Below are 23,438 nucleotides of genomic sequence, written 5' to 3' on the forward strand. Positions count from 1 at the left end.
TCCAGGCACTGCTCTCACAGGGATCCCAGCAGCTCCAGCCCCTGCCCAGCCTCTCTGTCGGCAGCAGAAAGGCTTCAGGGGAACCACCAAAGGCCAAGGGGCTTCTGGGCATTTCCCCTTCCCCACTGCACGCCTGGGTAGGATGCTAAATACAAGAATCCTTTTCCCTGCTTCCCCAATGCCCTGCCGATCCTGGGTAGTAAAGAAAAGCTCCTGAGAGTCCATATATTATAACACATTTTATAGTTACATAGAATAAAAAGGAAGGGAAGAAAAAAAATCATAAAGAAAAAGAAAATCCCCAATGGCTAAGGTTGCCCCAGCAAAGAGAGCCTCCTGGATTCAGCTCTCTACAGAGCTCCAGCAGTGCAGCCAGCCAAGCCACAACAGACGAGGCCGAGGCCGAGTCATCCATGCCCTGCGCAGCTGATCTTGCAGCCTCTGGAAGATGGAATATTGCCCACTCGCTGTTGCTCGGAGGACATGCAGTGTTTCAAGTGCCAGCTCTGACACGGCACTGCTCATGTCCTCAGTCAGGCGTTCGAGGGCTGCAAGAGAGAGGAACAGAGCCACGGTCAGATGCCGGATCTGTGGGGAGCCAAGGAGAGCCCCGTGCCAGGGCCATGGCAGCCGACTCTTGCCATGGCCAGGAGGGAGCAGGGACCAAGGGGATCAGCCCGAAGCTGCCAGTGATGAATGGCACACGTGGCCCTGAAATCTCTGTGTGCTCTGCCCACGGGAGCAGAGCCCTCTGCAGCCGGGGCAGGGCTTGCGGCTCCCCCCGCTGTCAGCCCCTGCGCTCAGCCCACTGCCCTCACTCACCAGTGCAGATCAGCTGGAGCTCTTGCTGCTGCCCCCTCAGGTACTGCCCAGCCATCCCTGTGAACACAGAGCCTGTCACGGCCACAGCGGCACAGCTCCCTGCCGGCGGCGCTGCCGGCGCTGTGGCCACACGGCCTGCTGGCCCGGCAGGGCTCAGCCCGGGCCCTGGCCGCACGCTGCCGCCCAAGGGCACGGCTGCCAGAGGGCGGCAGCAGCGCCGAGGCCAGCCGGGGCTCCACGGCGCCAGGCCCGGCCGGCACTGCCGGGGCAGCAGGCGGGGCTGGGGCCGAGCTGCGGCGGGCCGGAGAGAGAGCCCGGGCTCGTGGCTCACCCATGAACCTGATGGCCGCCTCTCGCAGGGGCTCCTGTGGGCTCTGCAGGTAGCGCAGGGCCCGGCGCAGGTGCTCGGCCGCTCCGCTCCTGTCCTCTGCCAGCTGGAGAGAGCGGCGGGAGGGAAGGAAGGGTTGGCGCGGGCTCAGCCCCTCGGCCGGGCGCTGCCTGCACCCAGCCCCGGCCTCCCCTGCCCGCACAGCCCTGAGGCGCGGCCAGCAGCCGCTGGCGCCGGGCTCCCGAGGGGAGGGGCAGAGGGCCGGCTGCTGCCCGGGGAGCCGCGGTGCCGGCCCACCCCGCAGCTCCGCCGGGCCGGGGCTCCACGGGCACCCGGCTCGGGCCCACGGGAGCCTGGAGAAGAGCCTGCGCGGCCTCTGCGTGCAGCAGCGGGCAGGGGCACAGCTGCCCGCCCCGCACTCTCAGCACCGCCCTCTGGGGCCTTCTCCAGGCTGAGACTGGGGCTTCCAGGCTGTCCTTACCAGGCACTCGGTGAACTTCCACAGCTTCTTGTTCTTCAGCAGTCTTTCAAGATCCCTCCTCTTCAGGAACTTGGCCACACAAAGCAGCGTTTCCTGTGAAGCCTGGAGAGCAGCAGAGACGAGGAGATGACCCCACAGCCCAGGGCGCAGGACCCGTGTCCCTGTGCCAAGGCCTGGAGGAGGCTGCAGCCTGGCAGGCACCAGGGCAGGAGGCAGCCGAGCCCCCTGCCAGGGCGACAGCAGCAGCCCACGAGTCCTCACCTGTGCCACAAGACGATTCTCATCATGGCAGTGGAAGAAGAGTGGCAGCAGGCTCTGGCACAGGGGTGTCTTCAGGGCCTTTTTTGCCTTTTCTGCTGGATGAGTCACCAATGTTCGGAAGAGCAGTATGGAGATTACCTGCACCTGGCTATTGTCCTGTATGAAAGGAAGAAAAAAAGACCTCAGAATCGGCTGCACGGGGCTCAGCTTGACACAGGCCTGCAAATCCTAAGGGCATGAATTGTCCGGGTAGCAGTGGCCGTGGCTGGGGGCAGCGAGCCTTACGTGGTCAAAGAGTGGCAGGAGTGCCTCAACCAGCTGCAGTGTGATGGGGCTGGGCATCAGCATGTCATTGTCCAAGATGATAAAGCTGAGTAGCATGACTGTCATGATAACTATCTCACCATCTGTGTCCCACAGGAACTCCACAAGACTTTCAGTCAGGCTCCACATTTTTTTGGTCTGTGCAGAACACAAATTTTTGAAATGCCATCCTCCTGCCGCAGGGCCTGAAGGCCAAAGGCCTGTCCCGAAGCACTTGGGCAGCTGAAGCGGGAGGCAGGAGAGCTGGGAGCAGCTGCCCCAGCTCCCAAAGGCCAGCCAAGCCCAAGCGACTGCATTCCCTAGCTCAGCCTCAGCCACTGCCCCCTTCTCACCATCGAGGGATCATCAGTGAGATCAAGAAGGGCCCTGAGCGCCAGGCAACGCCTCTCCCTGCACTCCCTCCGCAGCTGCCTTGACAAGATTTGCAGGACTCTGTTAGCACTGCGTTCACTCAAGTCCAGGCACTCGAGGACCTGAAAGGCACAGGGCAGTGACAGCGGACCCGGCCGGCAGGAGCTCGGAACCACACAGGGCTGGGCCCAAGCAGCAGCGCAGGGCACGGGCTCCATCCCAGGCAGCTGTGGCTTTGAAAGGGCAGAGAGCTGGGAGGCAGCTGAGCGAGGCAGCGCTGGCCATCAGGCTCACCTCCACAAGGAACGCCAGGGCAGGCAGCTCCCAGCGTGGCTCCTGTGTGCTGAGCAGCCGGAGCAGGTAGCGAGCGATCCGGGAACACAAGGGGATGGAGACACAGGACATCTCCCTGGCAGGAGAAAAAGTAACCAAGACTGTGGGCCCGGAGCACAAACCTCCGCCAGGACTGACACACACAGGTCTGGTCTTTCCCCAGCATTGTGCAAGTGGCCCTGGACTATTTGGGAGGCGGCTCCTTGTGGGCACCCTCCTCTCCCAGCCTTTTCCAGTCTGCTTGGCCATCCCTCGGTGACAAGACCCTCTGGCCCATGACCACAGGATCTGTGTGGAGCTCCCTGGGCACAGAGCACAAATGTCAGAGGCAGTGGGGAGAAGGGGGGTCTCACCTGCCCAGCAGACTCACGGCACAGTGGTGGGTGTCAGCACACAGCAGCATGTCCCAGCCACAATTGTGTTCCATTGCCACCACCACATCCTCGTGCTGCGTTCGGCAGAGCAGGGACTTCAGGGTCTGCACTGCAAACCTGCGTGCAGAGCAAAGCCCAGATCACGCTGGGAGCACTGGCTCCTTCCCAGGCCACGTGGCAGGGACAGGAGGAGTAGGATGGAGCACCTCCTGGGGCTGGTGGCAAGGCCATGTTGCTCCTGGCATCCCTTCCAGAAGGTAATGACCTCCTCTGGCATATCCAGAGTTCTGAAGAGCACTTGGAGGAGCAGATGCACAAAGAGGCGGGGGAAATACACCGTCACCACATGTGGGACACAGGGCACCTGGAGGATCTTCCACATTACCACAGCTGCCTGGAAAGGACAAAGCCACCCGAGACAGCGCTCAGTGCTGAGGTGTCCGTGTGGCAGGGCCCAAGCTTGGCAGCGAGAGGCCCAGAGAGACACAGGGGGAGCAGGGGGCATGGTGGGCCTGAAGCTGCCCCTGGGCCAGGTTTGAGGCCAGCGCCTGAGGCAGGGAGATGCAGTGGGGGAAGGAGGATGGAGAGCTGCTGGAGAGGTGGCCTTGGGGCCAGCAAAGGCCAGTGTCAGAAACTCACAGCCAGGGCAAAGACACCCGTTTTGTCCCCATCAGAGGTGCACATGCTGTGCTCTGGCCAGCTCCCCAGCACATCCAGGAGGATCAGCAGCACTGGTTCCGCAGTCCTGGGCGAGCACATGATGGTCTTCCACATGGCCATGGCAGCTCTGTGGGGTTAGAGCTCTGTCTCAGGGAGGTCTCAGACACAGCACGGTGGCCTGGGCAGCAGTGGGGATCTGAGCCAGCTTCCAGCTCTGCCTCTGCCCATTGTCCCTCACTGGCAGCACCCAGGCAGCCCAGCCCTGTGGGGACAGACCCCTGAGGGGCAGGGAGGGAGCATGGCAGCAGGCATGGGAGGTGACATGCCAGGGCTGGCAAAGGGAGCAGCCAGAGGGCCCTGGAACTCTCTGTTGGTCAGACACCTGGGCCAAGTTGTACAGGCTGATGGGCTGGGGAGCCCTGAGCTCTCTGGGCAGGTGGGCCCCATACCTGTCACAGGATGGGGCCACACGCAGGAGCGTCATTAGTACATCAGCAGGCTGTGCTTCGGTGAGATCCAGCAGGGTCCTGTTCAGCCTGTGCTCAGCAAACTGATTGGCCAGGAGCCATTGGTGGATGTACCTGACCAGGGCGGGCACCTGGAGAAGGCACAGGAAGACTTGGAAAGCTGCCAGAAGGAGGAATGTCCCCAGGGTCCCCAGAGAAGTTCTTCCCTTCCCACCACACTGCCATGGCCTCAAAGCCTTCCAGTGACCAGTGGGTGTGGCTTGAGAGGCCAAGCAATTCCTGGGAGGATCAAACCCTGGCCACAGGCTGCTTACTTGCTTTGGGTTGGAAAAGCCCTCCTCTACAAGCATATCCAGCAGGGCAGCACTGGTCTTGGTTTTGAAGATGTGCGTGTATGCTCTGAGCCCAGTTCCCATGGTGCTGGTCTCTTCCTCCCGAATTCTCTTGATGAATTTGCAAACCAGCTGTAGGAGAAGGGCAAGAAGCCAGGGATGGTGCATAGAATGCTCCAAGTGCGGTGACAGCAGGCCCAGCCCAGGTGGGGGTGGCTGCAGGTACCTGCGCTGTTCGGCGGAAGAGGCCACGGGCGGGGTCCTGCTCTTGTGTGCGCTCCAGGGCTGCACCTGGCAAAGAACGAGCGCAGCCAGAGCTGAGGGGCTGCGGGAGAGGCCGGAGAACACAGCCCAGCCCTGGGCTCCCCAGGTGGGGACAGCCCTGGGATGCCTGAGGGGATGGAGCACGGCCACTGCGGGGTGTTTGCCTGGCCCCTGTCCATGGGCATGGCCCAGGGGATGGGATGGGATGGGATGGGATGGGATGGGATGGGATGGGATGGGATGGGATGGGATGGGATGGGATGGGATGGGATGGGATGGGATGGGATGCAATGTTGCCAGGCTGGCTGCAGGCACCAACCCTGTGGCCCAGCTCTGCCACTCACCCTCCTGCAGCAGCTCAAACAGCACCACCTCTTTGGTCTCCTGTGCTGGAGCAGCTCCAGCGCCTTCTTCCTTCTCCTCCTCCTCCTCCTCCACCCAGGCCAGCTTGGGCACTCTTAGGGGTCTCTGCTCCATGTCTCTGAGTGGATTTGTGGCTACTTGCTGGAGAGATGCCTCAGAAAAGCTCAGAGTCAGCAAGTCCTGCAGTGGTGCCTGGAAGGCACCTTCAAGTAAGAAACCTCAGAAAGGCTACAGGACAGCAAGTCCTGCACTCTGGTCTCGAGGGCTCCTGCCACAAGGACAGGACACTCCTGTCAAGGATTGTGGTCTGGCCTCGAGGGCACTGGCAGCAGGGATGGGAGATGCCTCTGGGGCACCAAGTCCCACGCTCTGCCCTCAAGGGCACCTGCAGAAGAAAAGCCTCGGGAAGGCCACAGGGCACCAAGTCCTGTGGTCAGGCCTCGAGCTCAGCTGCAGGAATAACGCCTCGGAAAGGCTCCGATTTGGACAGGAACGAGCGCGCTGTGTGGGGGCTCCTCACGGCACCGCTCTGTCCTGTCCTGTCCCGTTGTGTGCTCTGAGCACTGTGGTGTGCTCTTGTCACTGCCAGCTTCTATGTCACCACGTGTCACAAAGGGCCCTTGGACACCTCTTCTATGCCACGGTGCCCACGCAGCACCATGTCACAAAGGGCCCCTGCACACATTGCCACCTGCCCTGGGGCTGCCCCCAGCCCACCCAAAGTGGCCCAGGTTGAAGGAATCTCTCACCCCAAGTGTCTAAGACAGCCCGACAGGGTCTTTAGGAGCGGTTCAAACCATCAGCAAATGCTGCCCTGCTATGTGGGCTCAGGGCAGCAGAAGGAGCCTCCAGGGCTGCCAACACAGCTGCACTGGGAAGGGCACGGGGCCTTCCAGGGAAGCTGGCTCGGCCTCCTTGGGACACGTCCTGGCTGGTGGTCATCCGAAACCCATGGGTGTGGCATGGACATGGAACGTGTGGGCCAGGGCACGAGTGCTGCTCTGAGCCCTGGGGCCCGGAGAGCGCTGACCTCAGCAGGTGTGGCAGAGTCCCTGCCCAAGCAGACCTGCCACCCTCCGAGCCCTGGCAGCGCTGGTGCCCATCTCCTGCCCCAGAGACCAGTGCCCCCGGGGGGCTTCTGTGCCAGAGGGAGCCAAAGCCCATGGGCACTGGGGACTGTGCTCCTTCCTGCAGGGGCTGTTGGCAGGAGCACCTGGAGCCACTGCTGGCAACACTTGGTCTGGGTCAGAAGTTCTCACTCCATGCTGAAATTATTTTCTCATTTCCTTCAGCACAAAAACACCTTAATGGCAAAGGCACAGAAGAATCTGGCATTTAAGAATCCTCACTTCAGGAAAGCATTACTTCCCGTTGCTGAACTCAAGTAGTTCCAAAAAGTTGCAAACTTCCCAACTTCATTGGGATGGCCTGAGAACGTGACGAGTTGGAATTCTGCTTTCTGTCTCAAAGCAGCAACTAACTTGCCTTAACATAATCCAGTGAGAGTCACTTAAAATAACACTGCACAGAGGTAAAAAAAGGACAGTTCTTTGGTTTGCAAATGGTTTTCTATGAAGGGATGATTTTATCCTAATTCTCTTAAAGAATAAAAGCTCTCAAGAAATTAAAGTCCATTCAGTGTTACAATAGTAGCCCAAACAAATGAGTAGATGGCAAAAGGGCTAATCCTCCCCCTGGTACAGATATCTAAGTGGCCAGTAAAGTACAGCTCTCCCCTCTTGTTCCCTGCAGGAGAATCAGGACGATGAACAAGAATAGTCACAGATAGTCTTTCTGCCCTCTGTAACCAAATCTGTGCCAAACCACAGATGCTGCTTTAAATCTGACTCAAATTCCAGCCTAGACCTCTCACCTTGCAGACAACTCCTTCCTGACACCCCACCAACACCAACACCCCCAAACTCCAACACAGAAGCCCTCAACACCCCACCAGGACCCCCAGCTGTCCCTGTCCCTCCACAGAGCTTTCCCACCCTCCAGCAGACCCCCTGGTTCCCTGCACATGCCATGGGATGGCACTCAGGAGGATCTGCTCCAAGGCCTTCCTCAGTGGCAAGCTCAGGCTGCCAGGCCTATGGTTCCTGGATCACCCTTCCCACCTCACTGGGAGCTCCCTGGGAAGCACTTTCCTTGAGAAGCAAGCCCCTTTCCTCCAAAGGCATTTCCCCAAATGTGTAGCTTTCCTGGGGAACACCAATACACTCTTAAGAAAAGCTGGCAAGGCTGAATGGCTTCAGGTCCTTTCAGGACAGGCACTCCAGCTCTAGCTCGTATTCCCCCAAGTGTGTTTCCAGGTGGAGGTTCAGAGGTGCAGCCCCAGGCCCTCTACAAACACAAGCTGCCCACTGCCTCTTCACCTGCCTCCACTCCTGCCTGTGGTCACAGCAGCAAAACCAGGCTGTTCCCAGCCAGAGCCCAGAGCCCTGTTCCTGCAGGATGCTCTTGCCAGCACCTTCCAGGACTCTCGGCTGTGCACGCAGCGCTTTTCATGCTGGCTCCCAACAGGCTTTGGAAGGCAGAGCACAAACTGGCTGGCTCTGCCACCAGCACACTCCAAACACAGGCAGAGGATGAAGCAGCAGGGGCTGTTTTGCAGCCATGCCCAAGAGAAACTGGAAAGGTGCCCTCCCTCTGGTCTCACTTGTTTGGCTTTTGACTGGGTCTGAGCCTGGGGCTGCCATTCCTTGGTTGTGGGGACCAGAACCACACCTGGGATCCCAGCACTGCCTGACAGCGCTCTGGGCACTGGCACGGTCGCGCCTCCGAGTCTCAGGCACCGTGCTGCTGCTTCATTTGCCCTTAGGCACACCCAAATCTCTCTGTTAAGCCCAGATGGTCTCTGGTTCTGCCCTCTTCCTGATCCTGTGCAGGGATGGAGCACTGCTGTGCAGGAAGCTGTTCTTGAAACCTTCCAGCATTCCAAGCTCCTTTGCCCTCCATGGATGCTTGCCATGGAATCCCTCACAGCTGGGTTCAGAGCATCCTCAGGTTTGCTCTTCCAAAGTCCAGGGGCTCCAGGGTGCTCAGCAAGATCTGTAACTCCACAGTGTTGTGGAACTGGACCTTCAGCACAGGGACCTTTCCAGCCTGATCTGCCCTCATTCCTCTGTGTCTGTGCACAAAACACGGTGTGGAAGAGAATGGCAGGAGGGGCCTGTGTGTCCCAGGGCTCCAGATTTGCATCGCTCCAGCTCCACAGAGATGCAGGTAAAGCAAAGAAGCCAAACTGTTTATTAATGGAAGGCGAAGCAAAGGGATGAGCTGGGAGGGAAGAAAGGGGATGGGCAGGTTCTGAGGGCTGTCAACAGCAAGAGAGAAGGCAGGAGCTATGGGAGCTTCCCACAGGCTCAGCTGTGCCAGTCATCAGCTGTGCCTGGAGCTCCAGCTGATCTCCTCTGGTCTCCAGGTGGTCTCACCTTCCAAGAGATCTGGAGGTCTTAAAGAGACACTGGTTCTTCTGAGCCTGCAGATAAAAGTAGTTCTGCAGCTCTTCCCTCAAACATCACCTGAACAAATATGCTTATGCAGGAGGGGCTGTTGTCTTCACTCAGGCCTTGAAGGGCTGAAAGAGAGAGGAACAGAGCCACAGTCAGAACCTGGATGTGCAGGAATCCAAGGAGACCTTTCTGCCAGAGCCATCCCACCCAGCTCTTGCCATGGCCACAAGAGAGGAGGGGCCAAGGGGATCAGCTGCAAGGTGCTGGCCATGAATCCCCCTGCCCGCATTCCTGAAATCTCTGTGTGCTCTGCCCACGCCACCCCTCGTCCACACAAGGAGCAAAGCCCACCACAGCCAGGGCAGGGATTGCAGCTCCCTGCCCAGGGATTGCAGCTCACCCAGCCAGCTCCTGCTGTCAGCCCACTGCCCTCAGTCATCCTCACAGAGGGCCTGGAGCTCTTCCTTCTGCCCCATCAGGAGCAGCCTGGCCATCCCTGGGAACACAGGCTCACCATAGCTAAGGCTGCTGTGGCTATTATCCAGTTTGCTTTATGGCTTAATAAGGTGAGGGATTAATGGATTTTTAACTTCCTCTGGAAGGCAGGCACATGGATTCAGAGCTATCAGACACTAAGTGTATGTTTTTGGGTTACTTTAATAATGGTACTTACTGTGAGGAAATGACACTGGGGGAAAGTTTCTCCCAGCCCTTCACCCAGCTCTTTGGGTCTGACCCACCAGTTTCAAAGGGTTCAGATCCACTCTAAATGCTAATGATACCATACAGTGGTTGGTGTTGCTGATAGGCCTGTTACATTTAGCATTCAGAGATAAGGGAAGATTAACCTGGATAACCACACTGACACCTACCCCAGAGACAAGGGATGCTGCTGCCCCAGAGCCTGACCCTGCCCCACAGCCCATCTCAGAAATGAACCACCCAGGTTGGGTGGGGGTTCTAGTGAAATGATGGGCCAGATGCTGAAGGAGTACATTTCCCCAGCTGGTGAAAAACCCTTCCCCTGCCTCAAAGAGGGAGAGTCTGATGGTGCAGCAGTGGAACCCACAGATGTTACAACTGTCCAGGTTCCAGCTGAAGTGCAAAGGCAATCACAGCCAGCAGCAGTTGCCCCGGTGGAGACAAGGAGGTCTGAGATGAAGCCAGAGCACCCAGATGAGGATAAGAAAGGAGGGCCCTCACAACCCACAGGAGAGACAACAGCTGAGATCATCACTGAGTCCCTGATGTACAAAAGTCTCTGTAATCTACACAAAGTCATTGTACAAAGGGGATGTGAGGCTTATACAACCTGTCTATTTTGGGTCTGGGACCTTATTGGTACAGGTGTGCAACTGGATGATGGTGAGGCAAGGAATGTGGGACCCTTGACCCAGGACTCAGGTATGAATCAGATTTTTGTAAGGGAGCCAGGCTCCCTTTTCCCTCTGGGAGCGGCTTTTAATGAGTGCCAGAGAGAGGTTTGTCCACAGGGAGAGAATGCAGGAGCACCACCATAGAATGTGCTGGAAGACCCTCTGAGGGGGGAGGAGGGTATCTAACAGCTGAGAGAAGTGTCAGTATTGGAGGTCTCCTTGGGAGGGATGGACAGCATGAAAATGACCCTGACAAGTTCAGGTGCACAGGGCAAATGTGTGGGAGTCTGGCAAATCTGGGGCCATCTCAATACATCACCTTCATTGCAACAATTAATGCTGATACCAACTGAGAGACAGTGGGCTCTGTTGGCAACAAGCTTAGAAATTATGCAAGTATGATCAATGGCCTGATGCAGGCTCATGTCTCTGCTGTGCTCCAAGAACTCAGAGAGGAGATGAAGGAGGAGGTGAGGAGGAACAGTTCCCACATCGCACCAGTGCGAGTCACAGGCCCCAAAGTCAGAGCCCAACGTTCCCCAGCTAGAGAGAGAGGGTACACCCCACGGGCTGACCTGTGGTTCTTTCTGCAGGACCATGGGGCAGAGACATGGGAAGGTGGAATGAGAAACCCACTTCTGTCCTGGCAGCACGAGTGTGTCAACTCAAGGAGGGAAACACTAATCAAGGGAACTCCAGTAAAGTGAAGGTAGCCTCATTCTCCCATGACCGAGCTGCTGAGTATGATCTGTCTGATCCCCTTCAAGGAACCTCTGCCATGTATGCCCAGGAAAGAAATAATAACCAGGGTTAGAGGGGCCCTGCCTCTAGCCAGGGAGATGCACAGGAAAACCAGATCTTCTGGACAGTGTGGATCCGATGGCCCCTGGCACATCAGAACCAGAAAAATACCATGCCTCAGTTGATACTGGTGTGCAGTGTACCCTGATACCATTGGGATATGTGGGGGCAGAACCTGTTTCCTTTGCTGGCGTGCTGGGGGGAATCACAGCAATTGACCCTGTTGGAAGCCGAGGTGAGCCTGACTGGGAAAGACTGGAAGAAACATCCTATTGTGACTGGCCCAGAGGCCCCGTGTGTTCTGGGCATAGACTTTCTCTGGAATGGCTATTACAAAGACCTAAAGGGACTCAGGTGGGCTTTTGGCATAGCTGCTGTAGAGGCAGAAAACATTAAGCAGTTGAACACTTTGCCTGGACTGTCAGAAAACCCATCTGCAGTAGGTCTCCTGAACGTGGAAGGGCAACAAGTGCCAATTGCCACTGCGACAGTGCACCGCCGGCAGTATCAGACGAACTGAGATGCTGTGATCCCCATCCACAAAATGATCCGTGAGCTGGAGAGCCAAGGGGTGGTCAGCAAAACCCACTCACCCTTTAACAGCCCCATCAGGCCTGTGCGCAAGTCTGACAGGGAATGGAGATTGACTGTGGACTATCATGCCTTGAACAAATTGACTCCACTGCTGAGTGCTGCTGTGCCGGACGTGCTGGAACTCCAGTATGAGCTGGAGTCCAAGGCAGCAAAGTGGTACGCCACTGTTGATATTGCTAATGCATTTTTCTCCATTCCTCTGGCAGCAGAATGCAGGCCTCAGTTTGCTTTCACCTGGAGGGGCGTGCAGTACACCTGGAACCGACTGCCCCAGGGGTGGAAGCACAGCCCCACCATCTGCCATGGACTGATCCAGACTGCACTGGAAAAGGGTGAGGCCCCAGAACACCTGCAGTACATCAATGACATCATTGTGTGGGGGAACATGGCAATGGAAGTATTTGAGAAAGCAGAGAGGATCATCCAGTTCTGCTAGAAGCCAGTTTCGCCATCAAGAAGAGCAAAGTCAAGAGACCTGCCCGAGAGATCCAGTTCCTGGGAGTAAAGTGGCAAGACGGACGGCATCAGATTCCCACTGAGGTAATCAACAAGATCACCGCAATGTCTCCACCAACTAGCAAGAAGGAAACACAAACTTTCTTCAGTGCCATGGGTTTTTGGAGAATGCATACTCCTGAGTACACCCAGATTGTGAGCCCTCTTTACCTGGTCACCTGCAAGAAGAATGATTTCCACTGGGGCCCTAAGCTGCAGCAAGCTTTTGCCCAGATCAAGCAGGAGATCGCTCATGCAGTTGCCCTTGGCCCAGTCAGGACGGGACCAGAGGTGAAGCGCGTGCTCTACTCTGCAGCCGGGAACAATGGCTTGTCCTGGAGCCTTTGCCAGAAGGTGCTTGGGGAGACTCGGCATCGACCACTGGGATTTTGGAGTTGAAGCTACAGAGGGTCCGAAGCCAACTACACTCCCACAGAGAAGGAAATCTTGGCTGCCTATGAAGGAGTTCAAGATGCCTCAGAGGTGATTGGCAGGGAAGCACAACTCCTCCAGGCACCCTGACTACCAGTGCTGGGGTGGATGTTTAAGAGAAAGGTTCCCATCACCCACCACGCCACTGATGCTACATGGAGTAAATGGATTGCCCTCATCACACAGCGCGCCCGTATTGGAAACCTGAATCGCCCTGGGATTTTGGAGATAATTACAAACTGGCCAGAAGGTGAAAACTTTGATCTCACTGATAAAGAGGAACAAGAGCAAGTGACATGTGCTAAAGAAGCTCCACCATACAACCATCTACCAGCAGAGGAAACACGCTATGCTCTTTTCACAGACGGTTCCTGTCGTATCGTAGGGATGAACCGGAAGTGGAAAGCAGCCGTATGGAGCCCCACACGACAGGTCACTCAAGCTACCGAAGGAGAAGGTGGATCAAGTCAACTTGCTGAACTCAAGGCTTTTCAGCTGGCCCTGGACAGAGAGAAGTGGCCAAAGCTCTACCTTTACACTGATTCGTGGATGGTAGCCAAAGCTCTGTGGGACTGGCTGGAAAGGTGAAAAAGGCCAACTGGCAGCGTAGGGGAAAACCAATCTGGGCTGCTGATGAATGGAAAGACATTGCCACTCGGTTGGAGAAGCTACATGTGAAAGTCCGCCATGTAGATGCCCATGTCCCCAAGAGTCGGGCTACTGAGCAACACTAAAACAATGAACAGGTAAATCAGGCAGCAAAAATAGAGGTGTCCAAGATAGACCAAGATTGGCAACACAAGGGGGAGCTGTTCCTAGCTCGATGGGCCCATGATGCCTCAGGTCATCAGGGTAGAGATGACATGAGGGCACAAGACTGAGGGGTGGATCTAACCATGGACAGTATTTCTCAGGTTATCCATGACTGTGAGACATGTGCTGATATCAAACAGGCCCAGCGGGTGAAGCCCCTGTGGTATGGTGGGCAGTGGTCCAAGTACAAGTATGGGGAGGCCTGGCAGATTGACTACATCACACTGCCCCAGACACGCCAAGGCAAGCGCTACGTGCTGACCATGGTGGAAGCCACCACTGGGTGGTTGGAGACCTACCCTGTGCCTCACGCCACTGCCCGGAACACCATCCTGGGCCTGGAAAATCAAGTCCTGTGGAGACATGGAACCCCTGAGAAAACTGAATCAAACAACGGGACCCATTTCAAGAACAGCCTTATAAACACCTGGGCCAGGGAACATGGTATTAAATGGATATATCATATCCCCTATCATGCACCAGCTGCCGGGAAAGTTGAACGGTGCAATGGACTGCTTAGGACTACCCTGAAGGCACCTGGGGGGGGAACATTTAGAACTCGGGAAATGAACTTAGCAAAAGTCGCCTGGATGGTCAACACCTGAGGGTCCATCAATCGAGCTGGTCCTGCCCAGTCTGAACCCTTGCACACAGTGGATGGAGATAAAGTCCCTGTTGTACACATGAAAGATATTTTAGGAAAGACTGGATTAATCCCACCTCAGGCAAAGACAAACCCATCTGTGGAATTGTTTTTGCTCGAGGACCTGGTTACACTTGGTAGGTAATGCAGAAAGATGGAGAAATCCGTTGTGTACCACAGGGAAACCTAGTCTTAAATGAGAACAGTGTGTAAGGTTTCATTGTGATGCAGATGGAAATAGAATAAGGGGGGGATAATGTCCTAGATTGCAAGGCAATATGTGTGTTCTATTTGCCATCTGTTAGAGGTGGGCAGTTATCTTCTGTGAATTGGGCAGTTTTTCTTCATCTCTTCCACAAACCAATCCTCCCTCTGGGAGACATCTGCTGTTAATGGGCTAATGAATATCACTGCATGACTGATAACAGTTACATCATCCCATTGTGAGATGCTCTGCCCAGAGGAGGGGCCAAGCATTCCTACCTGGATAGAATCTGAGATTTTGGGACAACCGAATAGCCTTTCCACTGGATTCCCAAAGGAGGAGCAGCCTTTTCCACTGGATTCCCAGAGGAAGACTAGGCCCATCTATACCACCACTGGACCTTCAGAAGAAGACTACACCCTTCTACAGGATCACTGCTCCAACAGAACCACACCTGTCTGCAGGAAGACTGCAGGAGGAATGCAGCCACCATTTCAATTGCACTGCTACCAACACCCTGACCCACAGGGTGTCAGGTCATATTCTGAGCCTGTCAGTGCTGTTTTGTCTTACTGCATTGTTTCTTTTATTTTTATTTTCTTCCCTAATAGAGAACTGTTATTCCTGCTCCCATATCTGTGCCTGAGAGCCCCCTCAATTTCAAAATTATAACAATTCGGAGGGAGGGGGTTTACATTTTCCATTTCAGGGGTGGCTCCTGCCTTCATTAGCAGACACCTGTCTTTTCAAACCAAGACAAGGGGAAAGGTTCAAAGCCTCAGTTATAATGCCAATAAAGTTTGAAGGAACAAATAAAATAGGAATTGGGGATGTTCTGTTAGTTCCAAATGCAGGGTGAAATTTATTAGGATGGAGTGCTCCCAGAGAAAGGGAAGATGGTAGTTAAGCTTCTCCAGTTAAGGGAAGGAAATGAGGAGAAAATTCATGAGATGATGTGGGCAAAACTAAAAAATGGACGTAAATTAAACATCAAACCTATAGTAATAAAAATAGTTAATGAAAACCATCCAGTTTGGGTATGGCAACATCCACTCTCCCTGGAGGGGAGACAAGGACTACGGCTGGTGATCCAGGACCTACTTGAGGACAGGACCTTAAAGCCATGTATGTCCCCCCATAATACACCCATATTACCAGGAAAGAAGTCAGAAGGGACTTACAGGCTTGTCCAAGAGTTGAGAGAAGTGAACAAAAGAACAGTGAATCGGTACCCAGTGGTGCCCAATCCCTATAGACTACTGAGTAACATCCCAGTGGTCCAGTGTGATAGACCTAAAAGATGCTTTTTGGGTGTGCTCTCTGGCAGAGGAAAGTGGGTTATATTTGCCTTTGAATGGGAGAACCCTGATTCTGGGGGAAGCAACAGCTTCAGTGGACTGGGTTTCCCCAAGGGTTTTCCAAATCCCCAAACCTGTTTGGTCAAACCCTAGGAGGAGAAGTACTAAAACCACTTCTCCATTAAACCTGGGATAAAGCTCATCCAATATGTAAATTATTTGCTCTATCAGGACTGGAAGAAAAAGAAGTTTGGGAATCGACCATAGTGTTGTTAAATTTTCTGGGGAACTAAGTTTTTGGATATCAAAATGGATTCTCCATTTTGTAAAAATGGAAGTACCTAGGACATGTGATTTGTCAAGGGAGCTGGCAGCTGAACCCTGGGAGAATTATGGGGATTGTCTCACTCCCAGGGCCAAAAACTAAGAGGGAAATCAGCGGGTTTTAGGCTTGTGGGGATATTGTAGGCTATCGATTGAAGGATACATGCAGGCCATCCAGATCTTGTATGAAAAGTTAGTTGAAGAAGAGATTAGGTGGGAAAAAGATGATGAACAAAAGTTTGAAGCTTTAAAGCAAAAATTAGTCAGTGTACCGGCACTGAGTCTTCCTGCCTTAGACAAACCCTTCTATCTGCTTGTGGATATAGAAAAAGGGGAAATGAGATTGACTCTCAAGCAGAGACTGAAAGAAAACCAGAAAAACACCAAGATGCCCAAAAAGTAGAGTTAAGCTTCCACCAACCAGCTTGAGAACTGTCTTCCTGTTTTAATGGGTGAGAATTACCAGCATCTGTTGAGGAGAAGTACACAAGGGACTGTAAAAGGTATTGGGACAGCTTCATCAAGAAAATAAGACAAAGGGAGGAGAGCAAGACCGGGTTGGCTGCTTTGCTCACTACCAAGAAGGCTCCATAGCCCTGCTGTGGGCAGCAACCCCGTAGGCATGGTAAGGTAGGGACAAAAGGCCAGACCAGACCTCTGTCATTCCTCTCCTCAGTTGTCTTTTAATTCAACAGGGACTGGAGGGCAGGACTGAGTTGGCCTCTGTACTCACCCCTAAGATACACTGACTATGGGTAGCAACCACATAGGCATGGTAGATGGGAGTCAAAGCCATACTGGACCTCTGTGATGCCCTTTTGTCCATTCCAAATAAGTGTGTCCAAGGAAAACCTGAGATTTTTTCTCCTCTTCCCGCTGTCCTTGCCTACATCAACAGATGCTGGTATGACTCATTCAAGAGAGAGAGGAAATTTTTTACTTAACTGTTTGAGCAAAATGACTTATAGAAAAAGAAAAGGGGGGTTTGTTATAGATGAGTAATGCTATGATTGACTCTCACAATTAAGGGGTGAATATTAAATATATGTTAAGAGAAGTTTTGAGGATGTATAATTATCCTTCCCCTCCCCCCTGCCTTGTTATCATGGGATGGCCTCAGTAGTTGGGGCATTTGGGAGGGTCAGCTTGTTACTATGGCAGCACCTGACCTCCAATCAAGATGTAATAAAGTGATCTGCACCACTGGACAGGAGTCGATTGACAAAGCTTTGGGAGGGGCTGGAAGTATAAAAGACAGAACATCCATTTTGTAAATAAGGACACGGTGACTGAATCCTTTGCTCCCAGTGCTGTGTCCTTCTCTTTATTCAGTCTTCTGTTGTGTTTTGATAAGATCTTAATAATTTAAATTTTTGAAAGTGATAATGGTTTCTCACATGAAGTTGGGGAATGTGAGGGAAGGTTGTCCACGCTGAGTCAGCTCTCAAGGTACAACTTCTCTGACCTGGCCAGACCTCCTTGGGAGTGGTCCAACATCAATATCAAACACAGAGTGCTGCAATCAACTCTTCCCTAAAGAGAACAGTAATAAAGTACATTCTTTAAAATAGAATTAAATATTTCTTAGAAGCTCATTGAAGTATTTCTCCATAACTGTAAAAGGAAAACTTCCGGCTGACATGAACTAGACCAGAGGGAAATCAAGGCAGAGCCATGGTTTGTCAGGACTTGTTTGATCCTAATGAGCCTCACTGTGCATTTGGAGCTGAGCCCTTGAACCTCAGGGCCTGAGAGGAGATTGCACAAACCTTTCCAAGAGCCAAAGGCAGAAGAAAAGCCCAAAGTGCTTCAAAGCATGAATGGGTCCCACTGAGGTCCATCCCCAACACAGGCTCTTCATGGACTCCTTGGAGGAGAGAATTGGAGGAAAGGATTGCACTAAAATCTCTCAAAAATTCAGTGTGGAAAGGAAAATCCAAAGTACCTTAAAAACCTTGAGTATTTCAAGGTATTAATGAGCCCCACTGAGTGTCAATACAAAGCTATCAAGAGACTTCTTAAAGCAGATAATTGGGGCCATGATTGCACAAACCTCTCATAGAGTCTGTATCCAAAGGGAAACACCAAGTACCTTAAAAGAACTGAAGTACCTTGAAGCAATAATGAGCCCCACTGAGTGTTGTTACTGACAAAGCCTCTCCAGGGACTAATTACAGCAGGTAATTGGAGGCCATGATTGCTCACACCTCTCAGAGACTCCAAGGCAAAAGCCAAACCCAAAGTCCTTTGAAAACCCTGCAGTCCCTGGGAGCATTCAGGAGCCCCCAGGGCCATTGCTGAGCAAGGCTCCCCAGGGACTCCTTCCAGCAGATCCTTGAGGCCACTGGGATGTGGGCTAGGGGGGGATGCTGAGGGCAGGACAAGGGGCTGACAGTGCCCAGCTTGGCTGGGGCTGTGCCAGGAGGCCCCAGTGCCTCAGGACAAGGTGTCTCCTCCCAGCCCTTGGTGGCACAGACCCTGCTGTGCCCCAGGGCACCAAGACTTTGCTTCTCTTTGTCCCCAGCTGTCATCAGTGCCTCCAGTTCTCTGCTCTGCCTGGGGCCTGGGGACACTTTCTCAGTTGTGTCCCTCAGTGGGACCCATTAAAAGTTCAAGAAACTTTGGAGTTGGATTCTGACTTGGAATTCTGGAGAGGTTTCTTCAGCTCCCTGTCAGGAGCCTGAGCACAAAGCCCCAGAGGGTCATTAAAGTCCTTGTGCTGTGTCTGTGCTGCTGAGCTGGGCTGGGCTCCTGGCACAGAGGCAGCTCCTGGTAACCAAGAAGAGCTTCAAAAGCACATTTCTCTTGATGAGAAGCTTTTCTCCCTCCCAGCAGGGCTGGGGCAATGCCTGCAGCCACCCCGGGCACAGCACAGAGGCACAGAGAGCTTCAATCAGTCAGGGCTGGGAAGGTGCTGAGAAGTGCCTGGGGCACAATCACTGCCAGCCCTTGGCACAGGAACCTCTGGCTGCAGGACAATGCAGCTGCAGCTCCTGCAGTGATCTCCTAAAGCTGCAACATCCCAATGCCTGCAGACTCTGTGAGTACATTCTCTGATTCTCTCTTGTGCAGAGCAGCCAGGGGTGCCCAGGGCTGTCCTGCAGAGCAGGGTCCTGCAGCCCAGGGCGCTGTGCTGGGGCAGGGACTCTGCTGCCTGCCAGGGACAGCTCTCAGCCAGCCCGGGAGCTGCTCCCAGCCCTGGGGGACAAGATCTTGGTGAGAGGAGAGAGCTGGTAAGGCTTGGAAGTGTTCTCCTTCTGTGGGGAGGATGCTGCATTGTTCAGGACTGCTCCCATCATGGCATTTAGCTGCAGAACATTTCCATGTAGATTATACAGGGAGCACAGCAAGGGAGGGGCTGCATAAAAGGGAAAATCCTGCTTTATTTATCTACTGCTCTGGGTTGCCTGGATGGGAAATTGCCCAAAGATATTTCTCTTTCAGTTGAGGTTGAAAAAAAAAAAAAAATTACAGATCTGAATAAATGAGGCAGTGACAGAAATCAGCACAGGGCCCCTTAGAGGCAGCATCAGTGTTGCTTTTCCAGCCTCCTCAGGTATGCTCTGATGTTGCCATCAGAGCCTGCAGAGCCAGAGCTGCCCCTGGGCAGTGCCAGAGCTGGGAGGGGTCTGCAGGGCAGAGCTGAGCCCCCAGTGCTGTGCTGGGCTCTGGCAGCAGTGGCAGGGCCCAGCCCTGGGCACAGGGAAGCAGCTGCTGGCAGGGACAGCTCCAGGCAGAAGAGCCCTGGGCAGGCAGTGGGGGTAAAGTTGTCCCCAGGATGTGCTGGGATATTTAAAGTCCTCACCAAACAGAACTATTTCCTGATTACTTTTCTTACAGATCCCCATGCAAAGGCACTGCAAATGTCCAACAGCAGCTCCATCAGCCACTTCCTCCTGCTGGCACTGGCAGACACGCGGCAGCTGCAGCTCCTGCACTTCTGCCTCTTGCTGGGCATCTCCCTGGCTGCCCTCCTGGGCAACGGCCTCATCATCAGCGCCGTAGCCTGCGGCCACCACCTGCACACGCCCATGTTCTTCTTCCTGCTCGACCTGGCCCTCACTGACCTGGGCTCCATCTGCACCACTGTCCCCAAAGCCATGCACAATTCCCTCTGGGACACCAGGAACATCTCCTACTCAGGATGTGCTGCTCAGGTCCTTCTTTTGTATTTCTTTATCTCAGCAGAGTATTTCCTCCTGACCATCATGTGCTACGACCGCTACGTGTCCATCTGCAAACCCCTGCACCACGGGACCCTCCTGGGCAGCAGAGCTTGTGCCCACATGGCAGCAGCTGCCTGGGCCAGTGCCTTTCTCAATGCTCTGCTGCTCACAGCCAATACATTTTCCCTGCCCCTGTGCCATGGCAATGTCCTGGGCCAGTTCTTCTGTGAAATCCCCCCGATCCTCAAGCTCTCCTGCTCCAAATCACAACTCAGGGAACTGGGACTCATTGCAGTTAGTGCCTGTTTAGGACTCAGTTGTTTTGCGTTCATTGTTTTCTCCTATGTGCAGATCTTCAGGGCTGTGCTGAGGATCCCCTCAGAGCAGGGACGGCACAAAGCCTTTTCCACCTGCCTCCCTCACCTGGCCGTGGTCTCCCTGTTCCTCAGCACTGGCACATTTGCTCACCTGAAGCCCTCCTCCATGTCCTCTCCATCCCTGGATCTGGCCCTCTCAGTTCTGTACTCGGTGGTGCCTCCAGCCCTGAATCCCCTCATTTACAGCCTGAGGAACCAGGAGCTCAAGGCTGCAGTGTGGACACTGATGACTGGATGGTTTTGGAAACATTAAACTGCTGGCCAATTTCTGCCACTTGCTTGTAATACAAGTCGTCTTTGATACTTCTTGTTGGTTTCACTTTGGAGATTCTTTTTCTTTGTTTTAGTTTTTTCATACTATCCACAAGGAAAAGTCATTGTTTGTGCCATTATTCATTTTGTTTCTCTCCACCTTCCCTGTGGCCACAGGCTGTGTCAATTTGGGGCTGTGCTCTCAGTGGCTTTAAAGGAACTAAAGAATCTTCCAGCAGAGTTTTCTGCAGAGATGCCCATGTGTTGCCTTCTCTGGAGCTGCAGCAGCAATGTCTGTGTGCAGAGCTGGGGGCAGATCAGTGCTGGCCCAGCAGCTGTGCCCAGCAGCAGCAGCACTTGGTGTTGCCAGTGCTGCTCCCGTGGCCCTGCCCCGCTGCCCTGGTGGCCCTGGTGTTGCTGTAGGGCCTGAGTGCTCTCGGGGCCGGGCACAGCCCTGGGGGTGGCAGTGCCAGGGCTGCAGCAGGGACAGGCCATGGGCACTGCTGGGGCAGCGCTGACACCTCAGGCCAGGCCCTGGGGGCTCCAGGCTCCTTGCCCAGGCTCTCTCAAGAACACGGCCAGGCCAATGCTGAGCACAGAAAACCCCCGTGAGCAGCCCCAGGGTGGCCGTGGGCAGGCTGGGGGCAAACAGCATGGCTGGTGCTCTGCAAGGGCCCTGGGGGAGATGGGAAGGAGCAGCAGAGCAGGGGCTGATCCATCCCCAATGTGCTGGACAGCCCAGGGCAGCATCCCAGAGCGTCCTCATGGAGCTGCCAACAACATCCCCCCTCTGCAGCCCTGGCCTCTCCCCCAGCTCACACAGGTGCCCCATCCTTGCAGGCACAGACACGGCAGCACTGGAGCCCCTGTTTGCATTGCACAGAGCAGGGGGGAGCACCCCCATGGTGTTGGTGTGGGGACATGAACCTGAGGGAGCACAAATGCCATCAGCCCCTGGGGCCAGCAAGGGCTGGGGGACACCAGAGAAACCCCTCAGCTTTGTCCTGGCTTCTGCAGTCAGCCAGAAAGTTTGTTCCCATCAGCTGGGAGTGTCCTGTCCCACTGCAGATGCTGTTGCTCAGAGCCAGGGCTGCCTGGCAGCCACCCCCAAACTGCCCTGAACATTTCCTTGGCTTCACCTTTGCTTTCCTTACTCTTCCTGCTACAAATTTCTTCTCATTGCCCACCGCTGTTCCCTCCCCTGCAAACAGCCCATCCCTGTTTGCCCTTCCCTCTCTGGCCCCACTCCCCATTGCAGTTCCTGACTTGGCACCATGGGAACGTCCCTTGGGGAGCAGGATCATCCTACAAGTGCTGCAGGAATTGTCTGCAGGCTCCTGCAGTGCCTCCTGCTGCTCCCTTGCCAGAGGCACCACAGGCCAGGGGGACACATCTGGGCTGCTGTGTCTGGCTCTGGGGCTCCCTGTTCTGGGCAATGAGGAGGAGCTGCAGAGGCTCTGCAGGACTGACAGGATGGGCTTTGGGGCTGGCAGGAGAAGCTGAGGGACCTGGGCTGCTGGAGCTTCTGAAGAGGAGGCCCAGAGCTCATCCTGCAACTGCTCCAAGGGTGGTTTCAGAGAATCCCAGAATCAGCAAGGTTGGAAAAGACCCTGGAGATCACGAAGTCCAGCCTGTGCCCTGACACAACCTTGTCCCCCCTGAGCCTCCTCTTCTCCAGGATAAACAACCCCAGCTCCCTCAGCCACTCTGAATAGGACTTGTGCTCCAGACTCCTCCCCAGCCTTGTTGCCCTTCTCTGGACACGCTCCAGCCCCTCCATGTCCTTCCTAAATTGGGGGCCAGAACTGGACACAGCACTCAAGGCGCTGCCCAAGCAGTGCTGAGCACAGGGGAAGAATCACTGCCCTGCTCCTGCTGGCCACACCATTCCTGAGCCAGGCCAGGAGCCATTGGCCTTCTTGGCCACCTGGACACACTGCTGCCTCATGTCCAGCCTGCTGCCCATCAGTCCCTGCAGGTCCCTTTCTGCCTGGCTGCTGTCCAGCCACTCTGTCCCCAGCCTGTAGAGTGGGAGGGAGGAAGGGAGGAAGGAAGGAAGGAAAAGAGGAAGAGGGTCCAGATCCAGTCCTTCCTGAAATGTGCTGTTTGCTGGCACTGCCAGTTCCCAGATCTGGATATTTCCCTATTCTGGCACAGCCCAATTGCAGCAACGTGCTGGCACAGGAATCTGAATTCCTGGTACTTGTACGTACTATATAAACCTTCTTGTAAACCTCCTTGTAGACATACTATATAAACCTTCTGTCAAACCTTAAAAATTCTCTACAAATTCATGTCTAGCATTACTGGGTCTGGCCCCACCCAGATCTGGTGTTTGCTGGCACCGCCAGTGCTCAGATCCAGCTGTTTCCCAGTGGCAGCACAGCCCAAGTCCAGCAGGTTGCTGGCACAGAAAGCCAAAACCCGGCAATTTTCTGGTGTCAGCACCGGCACTGCCCAGATCTGCTATTAGTTGGCACTGCCAGTACCCAGATCTGGCAATTTCCCAGTGCTGGAACAACCCAAATGCAGCAATTTTCTGGCAAAGAAAGCCAAAACCTTGCAGCTTCCTGGTGCAGCCACCAGCACCGCCCAGATCTGGTGTTGGCTGCCACTGCCTGTGCCCAGATCCGGATATTTCCAGGTTCCAGCACAGCCCAAGTGCAGCAAGTTTTTGGAAAAGAAAGATAAAACACAGCAATTTCCTGGTGCCAGGACTGCCACTGCCCAGATCTGGGGTTTCCCAGCACTGCCAGTGCCCAAATCCAGAGATTTCTGGGTGCCAGCACAGCTCAAGTGCAGCAATTTGCTGGCGCAGAAAGCCAAAACCAAGCAAATACCTGG

The 23,438-nt window shown here is 54.6% G+C and overlaps 1 protein-coding gene across 1 annotated transcript; it reads left to right on the forward strand.

Moving 5' to 3' along the window:
- The first annotated feature begins 19,648 nt into the window (after window positions 1–19,648).
- On the forward strand, window positions 19,649–20,595 carry LOC132334646 (olfactory receptor 14A16-like). Its single transcript, XM_059860742.1, has one exon. It carries the CDS (start codon window positions 19,663–19,665, stop codon window positions 20,593–20,595), a length of 933 nt encoding a protein of 310 aa, XP_059716725.1. The 5' UTR covers window positions 19,649–19,662.
- Window positions 20,596–23,438: the final 2,843 nt, after the last annotated feature.

Source organism: Haemorhous mexicanus, chromosome 16, assembly GCF_027477595.1.
Source record: "Haemorhous mexicanus isolate bHaeMex1 chromosome 16, bHaeMex1.pri, whole genome shotgun sequence".
Classification (NCBI taxonomy): Eukaryota; Metazoa; Chordata; class Aves; order Passeriformes; family Fringillidae; genus Haemorhous; species Haemorhous mexicanus.